The 16,152-nt window shown below is 40.0% G+C and overlaps 1 protein-coding gene across 1 annotated transcript; it reads right to left on the bottom strand.

Moving 5' to 3' along the window:
• Nucleotides 1-5,427: 5,427 nt before the first annotated feature.
• LOC147624712 (N-acetyltransferase) lies at nt 5,428-11,184 on the bottom strand. The gene is made up of 14 exons (XM_086819744.1): nt 11,014-11,184; nt 10,825-10,923; nt 10,519-10,587; nt 10,265-10,344; nt 8,566-8,663; nt 8,358-8,406; nt 8,185-8,277; nt 7,941-8,051; nt 7,360-7,867; nt 6,776-7,242; nt 6,460-6,569; nt 6,263-6,321; nt 5,956-6,143; nt 5,428-5,848 (listed from the first exon to the last, which is right to left on the bottom strand). Exons 1-14 carry the CDS (start codon nt 11,087-11,089, stop codon nt 5,660-5,662), a joined length of 2,196 nt encoding a protein of 731 aa, XP_086675870.1. The 5' UTR covers nt 11,090-11,184; the 3' UTR covers nt 5,428-5,659.
• Between the last annotated feature and the right edge of the window lie 4,968 nt (nt 11,185-16,152).

The following is a 16,152-nucleotide window of genomic DNA, read 5'->3' as shown; positions in this document are numbered from 1 at the left end:
TCCATTCTTGTCGAACTTTAGGTGAAGCTGTTGGGGTTGAAGTCCGTGGTGAAGCTTTCTTCACGTTGTTAGATTTTGGCAACCATATGATGGGATTACCATCATAGTATCCTTGTTGTTAAAGCATGTGCACAAGCACCCATCTTTGATGAACATTATAAATTGGTGGGCTGATGCCTTTGTTTGCTAATGTTTGTTTCTTTAAACATGCTTAGGAGACTTTTTGAAGCGCTTGGGAATCCAAGCTTTGGTATTACTTTGGTAGTAGCCTTGTTCTTGTAGTAATTTTTTTGGTACCCATACTTGTTGACTTGGTGGAGTTCTTTAAGGAACTCGCATAGTTTTTTGTGGACGGTGTTGTGGAGTATTTTTCTTTTTCCTTGGCCTCTCTGAGTGCTGCGTTCAAGGAAGAGGCTTTGATGATCGAGGCACCCAAACTTGATTGGCACCTTTGTAATAGCCTTGAGCAACAAGTAGCTGCTTCTCCACCCACATTGTGATACCATTAAGATACCTTGATTTTTGTTGTCTTGGTGGATTTTTCTTTTTGGTTAAATTGGAAGGTTGTGAGCCCTCCGTCACATTAGTTGGCACTAAAGTTGCGGGTTTGAGACTCATGGGCATTGTTGACGATGAGGTTCGAGTCTCTTGCAGAGTGGCATTCGATGATGAGGCTTTTTAGCATATTGCCATCTCCTTTGGTTGGTGAGGTTCGATGAAGAGGCATAAGCTCTAGGGCTTTTCCTTTGAGTTCCTTGTTAGAGATTGATGGTTACGCAAGGGGAACTTCTTCGGGAATAGCTGTTGATTTTTGCAAGGTTTTGGCATCGAACTTCATTAGTGAGGATGGGGTTTAAGGAGTAGATGCTTTATCGGAGTCTGTTGTTGTTGAAGGCAGATGATAGGTTATTGTGTAGAGGGGCTTCTGTGGAAGAGACTTGTAACCTTTTGCGTTCAACATCATCATAGAAATCCATTAAGGTTGGATCCTCTTCCTTGCAGTATGGTATTGTCAACTTTGTGTCGTTGACCGTCATGATGACCCTATCGCTTGCAAAGCACAGTGGTGCTTGGGCAGCAATAGTCCATTTATGCCCCAAGATCAAATCTGCTTCCAACACATACTCAACCACAAAAACTTGCAAGTAAGGGGATTAGTTTCAATATACATTTTATGATCAAAGCACCAAACATGGCATGTTCAAGTCTTGTGTAAAGGGAATTCTTTCAGGATGAGCCATGAGTGTTGGTTGACATAACAAATCCCATAACTCGAGGGTCATGAGATTGTGTTCTCGTATTGGATAAAGTTGTGCTTGATCTGTGGTGATTTTATTGGAAAGTTCCAGTCCAACCAAAATCTTAGGGATCTTTTCAATAAGATATGTTGGAAGTTTCAAGTCCTCCAAGGTCTTTTTCTCCCATAATAGCAATTGTACAATGCTTGCATGAATGTTCAAGGTGACTGTTTGCATGGATTCATCAATTGAATACAACGAGTCACGTATCCAAGGATGACATCATACTCAAGGGAATCTAGGGTAACATGGAATGTAAATTCCACATCTCTATCGATTGTTTGAGTAGCATAGCTTCAATGTTTTGTCCATTGGCTCCCCTTGCAAGACCATTGTCTGTAGGGATTAGTTTAGGTTGTCCCAACAATGACACCCAAGTGTCTATTGTCATGATGTTATAAGTAGCTCGAGGGCTAATCAATACGCGTTTGCGCTTAACATCGTTACCTGTAGGAAAATCTAACCATACCATGATAGAATCTTCAAGAGGAACCATGGATGTTTCAGTTTGTGTTTTAGCTTCAAATCCTATTTTTGTTTCATATTCTCATTCACTTTCATCCTCTTTTTGGCTCTTAGCTTTTTCAAGAGTACCCAATGTATATACTGGTACACTTGGTCCTCTGAGAATCCTAAATGAGGTCTGTTTGAAAACTTGTAAATCTTCACAATCCTATTCTACGAAGCTTTTTATGTCTTGGTATAACTCATGTTGAGCCCTTAAAGGTGCAAGTGCTGATGTTATGTTAGCTTTACCATGGGAGAAGAGCAGTTCTCCAAATGAGGTTTTGAGAGACTGCTTTAATTTCATAACGGATTCATCGAATTCCTCACGTGCTTTCTCAACCACATAATTCGTACAATCTGTCTAATGACTCTTCTGTAGAGAGTATGTCTTTATTTTAAAAGGGAAAGCGGTACTTCTTTGGGTTTTATATTTTGGTTGTTTTTTTAGGATTGGCATTATGAGGTTCAATCACAACCGGTGATCCTATAAGACACTCAACCATGCTAAGCATGCTCTCTTTTTGCGTTCCACATATATCATATGATCATGATTTTTAATTTGGGGTGGTTGGGCGGGTTCTAGTTTCTTGATGGGTGTGTGAGGTGTTTGCTTAACTGCTTCTTGAGCGGTTTCTACCCTTTAGACTGTTTCTATTTGGTGCACAGGAGATGGAGGTTTTGAGTCAATTGTTGATGAATTGGGACACTTTGTAGTATCATGACCAAAGGATTTACAATATATGCAATACAGAAAGACAGGTGCCTTGTATGCACAATGGGGATTGGGATGGTCGTGGTCATTGCACTTAACACAAGGCATTTCGTTCCTCACTTGTAGAGGCTTTTAGGATGGTTGGTCTTGAAGGAGCTCATCCTCTCTTAGAGATGTCGATTAAAAGCTTTTAAGCAAATCTGCATAGAATTCAGGGAATGATAATTTCGAGATCAATCTTTCTTTTGCCATTGCTTCACTTGGTTTAGATGAGAAACATCTCGTAGCATGATCATCTTCCAACATGTTGTCATCTAAACGTACTGCTTCTTTACAACATTGATCGAATATTTTTGAGTTGGATACAATGATCAAGTTGTGCAAGCTATTATTCTTTAAGCCCATCATGAAACATCTCTTCAATTGAGAATCGTTTAATTTCTCCCATGACTCATATCATGAGTCCAAGAGTTTTATCCGAAGGATAAAGTCTCTAATGGTTTCATTTGGTTTACGCTCAATTGAATAGAGTTCTTTCACTGCACTCCACCGATCACCTTGTCTTGAAAAGCCATGGATAAAGGGTGACTTCAAAGTTCTAAAGTTTATCTAGATCGCCAGCATCAATGTGATGAACCATCGACTAGCTTTTCCCTCTAAGCATAGATTCAATGCATATACCTTGGTAGGGCAATTTGGATTTCCAAAGGCTTCACATCTATGTTCAAACCTTTGAATGAATTGAACAAGATCAGTTGTTTCGTCATATTTGCCCTTAATTTTGGAGATCTATACAACCGTATTTTTGTATGAGTCACTGAGGCCGTATGTGAGTGCTCTTGTGGGTAGGGACTCACTGAATCCTTGGGCAACCCCCCTTCTTAGACGAGTCAGTATAAAGATTGTGGCACAAGTACTTAGCTTATCTTCCAACAAATTCATGCTTAAAACCTCCTCGAGGAAATTTAAAAATAAACAAAAAAGAGAGTAAAGAGAGAAGACACCACACTAGGAGTCAAAATACCACCCCCCTCCGAGTTTTATTAGATAAAACTCCTTAGAGGAGTCTTAAGTACAAGTCCTTAGAGCTAGAGAACTCTTTTATCTTTTTACTTGTCTCAATGAGAGAATAATTAAATATATAGTTCTTGTCCAAAAGCACCTAAGAAAATTGCTTTAAAACTCACTTATATCCCAAAAAGCATCTTTTTAATAATTAAAGCTTTTCTCTTTTAAGTATTTAAAAATCTTTTAATCTTTTGCTTTCCAAAAGTTGATCACATCATTCCAAACCCAAGAGCTCATCCTTACATTTAACCAAGCGTCCTTGATCCTTGGCACACATACAAAGATATGCTCACAAGCATAAATCAAATGAACAAATGAATGCACAAACAATTCTTTGGTTTTGACGTCAATTTCTTAGTTTTTATACCAATTCGTACTATAGTTCCAACTACCCATGTCAATGTCTGACTAACAATATTCATATCCATGTACTTAATTCCAATTTCCTTCAATGATCAAATGCCTCCATGAGATGGCTAGTCCCATGACTCTTGTATAAAAGATTTAATATTATTCAATCTCAAAGTTGATCATTTTGGATACAACTTGGACAACCCTCAAGTTCTAGAATACTCAATTCCCTACAATGGAATATAAACCTTGAGCATTCTTTTTTGTTCTTGGTTCCTTAGATGTCAAAATACAAAGATTGATGGCATTACCACGCTACATAATTTGCTCAAGACTTGGTGTTGTAAGTCTAGTTACAACCATTGATGTTTTGTTATCCATCCTTTGCATCCAAAAGTGTAAGCTTTGGTAGGACATTGACATTGAATGGCAAAGTTGTGAGATTGATAAGAAGACCGATGAACGCATGGGTCAATGTAAAAAGGACCATGATGTGGTGGACAAAATGCACATTCCACTGTGGAGCTATGTCTAAGTGCCCAATCCCTACTCATTAAAGACAAGTGCCACTACTAACCTATTCACACATACTCCCATATTCATTAATTAGTGCCCACAAGGAGTAAGGTTTAAATTAAGGTTCAAGTATAGGATTACAATCTTGGTCTAAACATTCAAAAAAGAACACCATGAACGTTCAATCGCTCTCTTCAAAAAAAAATTTAACACCATGAACGTTCAATCGCTCTCTTCAAAAAAAAAAACAAGACAAACATGGAAAAACTAAGACACAAACACCCTTTAAAAAATATTATGCAAGATCAAAAAAATATATTGAACATCAATGATCACCCTCTCTCTTTCTCTCTCTCTTCGTAATAGAAGATATATTACCAAAATTCATGTTAGAGGCCACAACTTCAAATGGCTTCAACTACAATCCACCTTTTATCAGACATCCTAAAGCGATTACAAAGAAGCATTGAGAGATAAACTTAAAAATTCAATGATTCTTTTTTTACATCACATCGTAGGGTCCTAAGGTCAAGTCATTTTTCTTTAATCTACTCCTGAGGTTTTATTACTACGACTAGTTAAAAAACGGACCCATTATTTATGATTGTGAAAATCCTATCTTCCATGTAAATCTCTTTTTTAAAAAAATTTGTGAGGGTTATTTTAGAAACGAATTTGACTAACCACATGCCATTAGGCATGCGAATATTAAACCCAGGGTGTCGCTGTGTAAGGGCAAGAGCCCTTCATAGCTAGGCCATCTACAATGTTTTTTATTAATGCTAGACAATATATATATATATATATATATATATATATATATATATATATATATATATATATATATATAATCCAAGAAAATTAACGACCTACAAAAAATAGATAGTAATGTTGTAAGAGTGAAAAGGCATTAAGTAAGAAAAAGCTTCAATCTAGTTCTAAGGTTACAAACTTCAATCTAATTCTAGATGCTGTGAGGTTATTTAAAAAGATCAATTAAAACTTCGAATCATAAAAAATCAATGTTTTTACAGTCATGCAAAATCCCATTGGGTAGGATATCCACATTTACATGTGTCAACTTGCTGTTGGTTTATTGAATAGTATATATATATATATATATATAGAAGGCAGACCTCTGCTTTGATTTGTTAGAAGTAGCCAAAGTCCATGCTTTGGCCAAAAAACTTGCTACTATTTTGACACTTTACAGAGATTCCGTGAATTGTGTGGTAGTCATGTCTAGTTCTTGCTTCATGATGCAGCACATGAGCCACTCACTTGAGTAGGTTGGCAGGCCTGCCTTTGCTGCCATGAGGGCTTCAGAAATGTCATCTTCACAGGCAACAACAATAGCACCCGAAGAACCCTTGGCTTCCTCAAGGCTCGAAAGCACCTGCATTTCATAAACCACATGAAAGGCATCAACACTGGGGTTACATCAGTGCGGTTAAAGCTAAGCTTTCAAAGATCTTAAGTAACTTAGGGAGGTTGAAGCTTTACCTTGCCCCCTGCAGACAAGATAATGGCAGACACTGTCTCTAATGGGGGTTGCACATGCTTTGTGAGGTGTATGCACATGCCTTGAAGCAGGCCGTGAGGCCTCTGTTTCCCCCTCTTGATGACAATTTCCAATGTGGTTTTGTACTTGCATTCAAAAGCCTCATCCTTTAAGACAAAAGGAGCCTCCTCTGTGAAAACAAACATATTGCTCATGAGTGAGCCAAAGCCTGTCAAACATTTTATATATGCTAGACCTGCAAACAATCCATTTCTACCGGCTAAACGCTCTAAATCACCCAGTACTTACCAACAAATTTGTTCTCTTTTACACTCGCTTTCAACCAAGCAGGTGACACAACCCAAGCTCTGCCATGACAGAAAAATCAAGCTCAAAAGGCAACCATACATGCAGCAGCAGAAACAGTAGGCAAACAAATCAGTCTGATGCCTGTTGGTCCATAGGCATACAGACCGACACAATAAGTGGAAATAGAGAGAATGTACCCTGCATTGAGAGCATTGCAAAAGTTTAAGGTCCTGCGTGCCTCGCCGGTAACTATATGTGTGCATTGGTTGCCATCATTGGTGACCTTTCCACCAAGCCTCTCAACAAACTGATTCAAGCAGACAACATGGCAGGACAAAGGTAAGCTGCATTCAATCAAGGACTACAATTCACATTGCACTCATTTCCATCAACAGAAGGCCTTAAATGGCATCATATACCCATCAAGGTAGAGGTAATCTAGATTGGCAGACATATGGATCAAATCAAGATTCCCTTTCATCAACTAGTTACCAGATTAAGCTGTGGACTGACCTTGGTGAGTTGCACCCGCCTGTTATCATTAGCCATGTTCATGAACATGATTGTCAGTTTCATCAACTGGGGGTTCATGGTGGCACCACCTTTCAGATGTTGCTGAGTCTCCTTGCCTGCATCCACACATGTTACTGTAGCCAGGGGGTCTGTAGGCAACTCTGCATGGACAACATTGGGCTCTTGCAGCTCTATCAGCACTCCATGTTGAGACATCATCACTTCTGAATCTGGCCTCTTATTTCCCTGGGAACAGTCAAGCACTTTTTTCTGTTTTTCAAGCCTTTGTACCTGAGATGCGCTAGGCCTTCCCCTTTTTCTACCCCTTTGTACCGACTTCACATAGATGTTCTCTTTCTCTAGCTGCAGAGGGTTTAGCGTTTCTTGTTTTCTGGCTTCACCTTCCTGGTTTTGTGTGACTCGCTCTGCAAGTTCATCTTGGACACCCTCACAAGGAAGTGAACCAACTAAAAACACAGTTAAAAATGCATTAGTCTCTTCCCTTCACCAGCCATGTTACATGACCACTACATATTACATAATACCAGCCATTAAAATGCCAATGTAAACATGGCATGGAGCACCTGTTGCAATCATTGGTTGAGATGGTGGAGCTAGAGTCAAGGAAAGCACTGGTTCAATTGGGATGGATGAGTGAAGGCCACCTTTAAAAGGGGGTGTAGCCCTTTTCACTTCAATTTGAGTTGCCACACTTGAAAAGGCCCCATCTATATTCAAGGGCATCATACCAGAAGCCTTTACGAGTTGCCCATCTTGTGCAAGTAATGGAGTTACTTGAAGGGAGGGTTTGAGTTCACCAACTGTAGGTGTTGTGATTGCTGCTGCTGGAGATGGCCTCGAGACAGGTGGAGCACTCTCATGTAAGCCTTCAGCTACATGGGGCTGGACTTGCCTAGGTGGAGTTGTGGCAATATTTCTATCACTAGCCACTGTGATAGCAGGCTTACAGTACAAATGAGAGACCAAAAGTGTTGCACTGCCAGGAATGCTCATCGCTCTCCGGACATCAGGTTTTATGGGTAGCTTATGAGGCTTTCCATGTCCATCCACTTCTGCAACTTTGAGAAAGCCCTGAGATCATAGAAATGTTAAACAAGGGACATGTGCAAAGAAGAGCTCAGGCTACTTGAGATGTAACCAATACCTGTTTAAGCCAGAAGCTCTCCGACTCTTGATCACCCCAACAGAAAATTGTGAGCACCCCCACATCTTGAAGCCTCCTCTGCAGCTCATTGAACAAAAACGAGCCTATTCCCTGAAAGCATCACCTTGAAATGAGATGCTATCACTTCAATTTAAATAATTCCCTTTCAGAGCCAGAGGTACTACACATTCTTTTATGCCTCAATGTGGAAAACCTGGCTTTGGCATGAATGGGTATTTCACACCTTATGCTGGTAGTCTTTGCTCACAGCAGCCAGAGGTATCTCAGCATACTGCGTGTCAGGTGGTAGAATCTGATAGCTCAATGCTGCTAGTACCTAAAAAATAGAGGTGAAAAGACTGTGATCAATACATAACACATCCGTATAATGGTGATAGACACCTAGAAAAGTTATACCTCGTCAGTGTCCAGCATAGTTCTCTTCAAAAGCAATGTGCAGTACTTCCTGCATGAGAGAGCATATATGTAAGAAGCTGGCTTTGATGCATGTGGAGAAGAGACAATCTCAATAGGCATTTCAAAGTTAAGCAGCAGTAGCACTTCTAGTACAACTTGAACAGATTCCATTAAGACAAGTCTTTGATTTGGGAAAATTGATACAAACCCACTTGTGACACACTTCTCAAGAAAGGGAGACTCTTTCCTGGTATTTGCAGCAAAGCTCATCTCAGGAAGCTCCATGCTGTACAACTTTAATGCATCCTGCAAAGATGGAGCACAATAGGTATACATGAGTACAAGTTTCCATTTAAAATGACAAAAGATCAAAGCCAACACCTTGGAGACATAACCCCAGCCATTATTCCAAACACACAAATCAGACATATACATATAGAAGTTCTAGCTGTGCCCTAAATGGCCTCATACATCTTGCTCTCCAAATCTTCCATTCAAGCATGCTCCCAACAATCTCCCTGATGTATCTACTGGGGCAAGGTGGTGGAGGCAAAGGGAGATACATCCACCAAATGCAAGGGAACAGTCTTCATTGTTGTTATAACCCCTGAATACCATGACAAGATGTGATGTACATTCGAACCTAGGTCCTTAAGTCATGCAACCATTCCCAAAGTGAAAACATGTGGCATCCTCATATTGTGTACATGATAAGTGCTATCCTCTGCCAAACCCTATCCACATGATGGCCTATGTCTCAATCTCTTTTTTAGTGCTAGGTAGGGTACCTGGTTCCAAGCTTTGACAATAAAGGCCCAAAAGCATCGTGCATTTTACCTAAGGCTGATTGTTGTCATTTGGGGCTAATCTGGAGCTGCTAGGCTGGAGACTTGCTGCCTGAACTGTCATATAAAGGAATGGACATTGAAAAGAGGGGCTACTTGACACAAGAATATAGGTGCTAAACATGCAGATCAGCAGCCTTTGTTGTTTTCAGCTTGTACAAGTTGCATATACTTTCTTTGGCCAATGTCAGCTGCCTCAAAAAGGGGAAAATGAGTCCTGGGCACCAACTCTACATGATTTATATTTACTCTGTGGCTAGCTTACCTCCCTCTTAAGGGGGGATCTGTTTCTCTTCCTGCATAGCTTTATGCCCGGTAGGATCGCATACCATCTCTTGGTGTGCAGCTGAAACATCACTACAATCTACATATTGATCAGATTAACCATGGTATTGGCATTATCTAATATTAGCCCAATACCACAATTACCCAATGTTAACCAACCATCCTGACCAAGACAAGCCATTGGGGCACTTTCTGGAAATTTTAAAAAAGGGGGAACATTGTTGACCCAGCATATCATGCTTAGCAGCACAATCCAAAGAAGAGAAGAAGAGATTCTGATGATGCAAACAAAGCAGTCAAGTCCCTGAAGCAGCTCTATCCCTTTCACCTCAAAGGACAGTTCATCCAATTCATGAAGGCTTGCACTGCAAAGATCCACACATGCCACACTGGAACTTAGAACCCACGCTCTCCTAGGGATCCAGTGCTAAAGCCTACAGATCTATGGTATGGCATTCAATCATTTCCATGAATGTTACGGGAGCATTAGCTTTGCTTTCCTATAAGGCCTACTTCACCCAGGAGAAATCACATACACAAACCTTACAGCGTTGCCTGATAATGATGTAACATGCCAAAAGCTATTTTTTGATGACCTGATGAAATGCAACTACAGAAAGGACACAGTAGTACATTTGGAATTTTGGCACACCCATGCACTCTCCACATTTGGGTGGAAGTATGCTACCATGACGGAAGCATTGCACAGCTGAGATGTTGAGATAGCCCCTTGTTGATTGCAATAAAAATAGCTCTTTTTTAAGAGATGGAATTTACCTTCAAAAGGAAGTGACCTTTATTGTCCAGTGATTTAGGATTCAAGAGCTCAACTGACAATCCATTCAGCAACATCAGGCCTATGGAAGTACCACAAACAGCGAAATCAGCTAAGATCTATAGACCAATGCAAGTGAAAGTTACTTCAAGATGTGTTCACGGGAGTTGAAGATCGAACATAGCCACCAGCAACCTCTAGCCTGATTGGTTTCAACCCCACCTGCCAAGGAGCAGATACGGAGATCAAAATATACCTTGACTGTCTTGCCTGAAGATTCCATTGTCCTCGATAATCCTGGTTGCAAACCTGTTTGATCCAGTTCCTGAACACAAGGCGAATTACACTTGTTTTAAGCATTGCTTGCATACCATGACACAGTTGCCCTACTTTGAGGCATTTGCATAACAATGCCCAAGTATTTATTCATGGAATAATTGTGGATAAACGCGCACATTATGTGAATCCATGGTCCTTTTGGATTCCTTGTATTATCTTGATAAAATAATTGCGCCCATGTACTAAGATGTATTGAGATTTGGGAAGAACTATGCAGAAGTACCTGCGATGGTGATGCGGCCATTATGTGGGACTTTGATGGATATGGAGTCTTTGGTCTGTTGATAGGAGACGCTCTGAGGGATGTCCACCCTGCATTCACCTGGGAACTCAAAAACCGGAGCATGTCTGCTGAGAAACTGTGTTGTGCTCATACACATGAACTCGACAAAAAGAAACGTATTTCAATCACCTATGAAGAGGCGTGTGGTGGTGGTGGTGACATGCGAGAGCTGAGCAGCAGCTCTGCGTATGGATTTGGGCGGCATGTGGAAACAAATCTCTCTCTCTCTCTCTCTCTCTCTCTCTCTGGTTTTTTCCCCTATTTTAATTCCGTTCGTTCTTGTGCTTGCTCTAGAATGTCTCCTTAGTTGGTGGCTCGACCTCCATTTTATGTACCAGTAGCATTTTGAATTTTGAGATTTGGCGCTACTACGTGTCCGCTGTTTCCTTTCACTCCACGTCGGGAGAGGCCCGTTTCACACGAGGACCTAGGACGTCTTACCCCCGGGTCTAACACGGCATTACATAAGACTCGAACACAGAAACCCTTTGATCATTAGCGTCATCACTCCCATTTCTGAGAAGGAAAAAAAAAAGGCATTGCCTCGGAAGCCATCTTCCCTGGTTGTTAACCATTCCCTAGGTTAACATGGTTTCGTCCGTCCCGACTGACCTATCGTCGTGTAAGAAGGCATTTTGCCTTCTTACACACCCAAACAGGCACAACTTTTGAAAAATAGCACTAGAACATATAAAGCATCCTTATTCTCTACGCTTAATGTCAAATAGGGAAAGTCTACAGACTTAGTGTACATAGTTGATTAATAGAGACCGGACCATTTTTAAGTTTACAGACTTAGTGTACATAGTTGATTAATAGAGACCGGACCATTTTTAAGTTTGGCTAACCTAGTGTGAAAACTAGTCATTAGTCATTTATGACAATAACCAATGGACAATCGTTCCCTTGTAATAGTTTACTTGTGAGCTCTCTTTCTTCCCTCTTTTGGATTTTAAATCTTGCTTGTTTGATGGTGGATACGTGCTAAATAGATTTGATTATAGGTTTTCTTCTTGCAATAGCTTCTTCATCTCCCCCGCCTTTGTGAGAGAGAACCATTGTGAAGGACCATCTTTTTTTGCCTCCATTTATGCATTGAGAGCTCTCCCTTCACCACTTTGGTGGCTAGAAGCATTCCAGTGTGACAAACGGAATGAGAACGTAACGACCAAACGAGCTAGCGCACCCACAATGGAAAGTTGCATTTATGGCTCGAAGACAAGACCCAACGACACATGCTTCGACAAGGCTAAGATAAGCTCTTGACTTGAACATGTTTGGCATTGCTTGCTCGAGACTAACCTACACCTCAGGTCGTCCATTTCAAGCTATTGGGATTACCCAGTATTGCGCGGTGTTAATCAGAAGGTCACACTTCGAAAAGCATACGTATTTGTTGTTGCTTTTGATTTTGATTTGAAATTTATTTTGTAATAGAACATTTTATGTTCATCTATTAGTAGAGCAAAACTCCCATTTTTGGTAATTCGCATAAAATCGAAGCCCAAGAGGCTTAGATTTCATTGCTTTGATCCAAGAATTAGCTTAACAATTGTGATTAGGAGTGAAATCCACTCCGAAAACATAAGCATTGAGCTCCATTAGGTATTAGAGTGAAATTATCAATTTCAATTCATACATTTTATATTTTTCATAATTTATTTATGGATTATGGAATTGGTAAAGTAGAAGCAGGCTAAACCACTAAAAAACACTTAATTGATTACATTACAACTATTAATAAAGATTAGAAACATTAATCACACCCCATCAAGTCTTAAAAAAACACAAAAACCATAAAAACTAGGCCAAACAAACTCTCGCATAAGGAACGCGAGCCCATAGTCCTGCAGAAAAAGAGGTGTCTAGACACATGAGCCTAGAGATATGAGCCAAGAGTCAAGGAAATTTCTTATCCTTCGTAATTATTGGTGTTAAGAGAATGCGAGGGAAAGGGAGAGCTTGAGTTCCTTGCAAGCAAACACACACACACACATAGACGAGAGTGCAAGATACAAGAGAGAGAGAGGGATGGATAGCTGAATTTTCTTCTATCTTCTTTTCTTCTCTACAACCATATATCCAAAAGATAAGAGTACATACATAAAGGGAAAGTATTCTCCTACAATAGCAAATAATGGTTGGTCCATAGTGTGAACTCGACTATATGAGCTGGCACTATAATTAATCCACTAGTGGCATATCAACCATAATCTCACCAACCATGCCAGTGGCATAAGTGCGAAAACTATCACCTAAGTAGGTCTTTAATGTCTACCATAGCACTAGTTGAGTACTCCCCCTCGAGCTCAACTCCACACACTACACTCCAAGTAAGCTCCTAAATCTATGGAGCTTCTCTGTGTCCAATGTCTTCGTCACAAGATGTCAGCCACCTGATCCTATGTGCTGACATAAACCAGATCTACATCACCTCCTAGAACCTTCCCCCTCATAAAGTGATAATACACCATAATGTGCTTCATTCTAGCATGGTATACTGAGTTACTAAGGAAGACTCTGCCCTGCGCAAGAAGTGCTACTTTCGCTACCCTGAATTCGATGTGCAAGGGGACAAGGGATCTTTCATGGGGTAAAGGATTTTGGGACTATGTTGAAGGAGACAATGAGGAGCCTCCAGAGTTGTCTGGTGAAGAGAATGCCACTCCAGCAGATATAAAGGCATTCTAGGATTGGAATTAGGGTGCAAAGAAAGTCATGTATTGGCTTTCAATCAATGTCATAGACACAATGATAGGACACATACAGGATGCCAACACTCCATCTGATGCATATTGCAGAACCTGGTGCTGATGTTCTAAACTAATACAAAGGCAAGGAAACTACAGCTAAAACAAAGGCAAGGAAACTACAACTAATACAAAGGCAAGGAAACTACAGCTAAAACAAAAGTTGCATAGTGTAGTAGAAAAGAAAAGCATGTCTATTAATGAGTATGATTTAAAGATCAAGGGTATTGTTGAATCCCTTAGGTCTATCAATTTATTAGTGGAAGATGATGATTTGGTGAGTATGTGTTTGAATGGGCTTGGCAGAGTACAAGCCATTCAAGACCTACATATTGCAGTCAAAGAGAATATTCCTAACTTTCGAGACTTGGTGTTTATCAATGTATCGGTAGAAGATGATGATGTGTTTGAATGGGCTTGGCAGAGTACAAGCCATTCAAGACCTACATATTGCAGTCAAAGAGAATATTCCTAACTTTCGGGACTTGGTGTTTATCAATGTATCGGTAGAAGATGATGATGTGTTTGAATGGGCTTGGCAGAGTACAAGCCATTCAAGACCTACATATTGCAGTCAAAGAGAATATTCCTAACTTTCGAGACTTGGTGTTTATCAATGTATCGGTAGAAGATGATGATTTGGTGAGTGTCTGTTTGAATGGGCTTGGCAAAGAGTACAAGCCATTCAAGACCTACATATTGCAATCAGAGAGAATATTCCCAACTTTCGGGACTTGGTCTCTATGCTGATCATGAAAAGTCTCTAGGTGAAGACTCTTCTTCACAAAGAAGAACACATCAAAATAGGCCTTCTACTCTTATTCAAGTAGAGGAAGAGGTAGAGGTTATGATCGAGGCCAAGGTGGTGGCCGAGAAGGAAACTAGAACTCTTGATAACAACATTCCAATAATTCATAGCAGTAGCAATCATACAAAGGTGGAAGAGGCTAGTCTAGAGGCAAGGGGATCCAAAGTCGCCGAGGTGGTTGGCAAAGAAATCAGAGTGAAAATAGTATAGAGTATTATTATTGTGGCAAACCATGACATATGGCAAAGGACGGGTATAAAAAGAAGAATGACATTAAAAGTAGAAAGTTGGAGTAAGGTAACTATGCATCATCTAGTAAACAGGTTGGTGATGGCATAAGCAAGCAATTTTTTATGATGAAGCACATGCTCAGTTTTGCAATAGGAGATGTGTTAGAATCTCAAGATATATGGTATGTGGATTATGGCGCCTCTAATCACGTTACTAGTCATGGTGAGTAGTTTAGAGTCGTGTAGAAAATGGAAAAACTAGGTTATACACAAATAGGTGATGATACTACACATCCCATTACGCTTGTTGGTAAAGTGCCACTGTCTATGTAGGATGGCAAAATGAAGTACTTGGTAGATGTACTTCATGTTCCAAATATTATAAAGAACTTAGTTTATGTTGGATAAATGGTTGAGCAGGGTCTGCACGTGAGGTTTAATCCTCAAGGATGTTTTGTGGAAGACATCAAAAATCACTGTCGCTTGGTTGCAAAGGGTAACACAAATGGCAAGATGTTTATTTTGGATGTGAACAAGCCCAAGGTAAAGCCAGCCATGTTTGCACATGGAACAGGTGTCATTGCAGATATTGACATATGGCATAAGCGCATTGGTCATATGAATATATAGTGGTGGCTGAAGTCTATGTAGGCCCAAAATATTGTTGAAGGTTTGCCAAAGTGAAAGGTTGATGATATACATAAAGTATGTGAAGCATGCCAGCTTAGTAAAATCAAGCCAAACATGCTTTCCCACATGAAAAGCATGTCAATTCAAGGCCATTAGATGTTATACATTCAGATGTATGGGGGCCGCCCAAGATTGCAACAATTGTAAGTTATAGGTATTTTGTTACATTCATTGATGACCACACTAGGAAAGATGGGTTTACTTCATGAAGGAGAAAAGTGAGATGTTTGTTCACTTTCACAGATTTAAAGCCTTGGTTGAGAAGGAAAAAGGCATGCAAATAAAATGCTTGAGATGAGATAGTGGGGAAGAATATTTCTCTAATGAGTTAAGCAATTTTCTGAGAAAGCAGGGAATCAAAAGACAATTTACATGCAGGTACACTCCATAATAGAATGGTGTTATATAAAGGAAAATGGAAGACTTCAAAAATCATGCAAAGGGTAACAGAAATGGCAAGATGTTTACTTTGGATGTAAACATGCCCGAGGTAAAGCCAACCATGTTTGCACATGGAATAGGTGTCATTGAAAATATTTACATATGGCACAAGTGCATTGGTCATGTGAATATACAGTGGCTGAATTCTGCCCAAAATATTGTTGAAGGTTTGCCAAAGTGAAAGGTTGATGGTATACATAAAGTATGTGAAGCATGTCAACTTAGTAAAAGCAAGCCAAATATGCTTTCCCACATGAAAAGCATGTCAATGCAAGGCCATTAGATGTTATACATTCAGATGTATGGGGGCCGCCCAAGACTGCAACAATTGCAAGTTATAGGTGTTATG

Source organism: Cibotium barometz, chromosome 25 (genome assembly GCF_041138505.1).
Source record: "Cibotium barometz isolate CiBa-2024 chromosome 25, ASM4113850v1, whole genome shotgun sequence".
NCBI lineage: Eukaryota > Viridiplantae > Streptophyta > Polypodiopsida > Cyatheales > Cibotiaceae > Cibotium > Cibotium barometz.
The sequence above is the reverse complement of the archived record's forward strand: the minus strand, read 5'-3'. Positions and strand labels throughout refer to the sequence as shown.

What these genes read in the sequence shown, in the direction of transcription:
- LOC147624712 (XM_086819744.1), bottom strand. Translation starts at nt 11,089, where the DNA reads ATGCCGCCCAAATCCATACGCAGAGCTGCTGCTCAGCTCTCGCATGTC. An exon ending in AAGGTCACTTCCTTTTGAAG is followed by an intron (nt 8,664 to 10,264) that starts GTAAATTCCATC and finishes CCATCTTTGCAG; the next exon opens with GATGCATTAAAGTTGTACAG. An exon ending in AGAGCTTCTGGCTTAAACAG is followed by an intron (nt 7,868 to 7,940) that starts GTATTGGTTACA and finishes CTATGATCTCAG; the next exon opens with GGCTTTCTCAAAGTTGCAGA.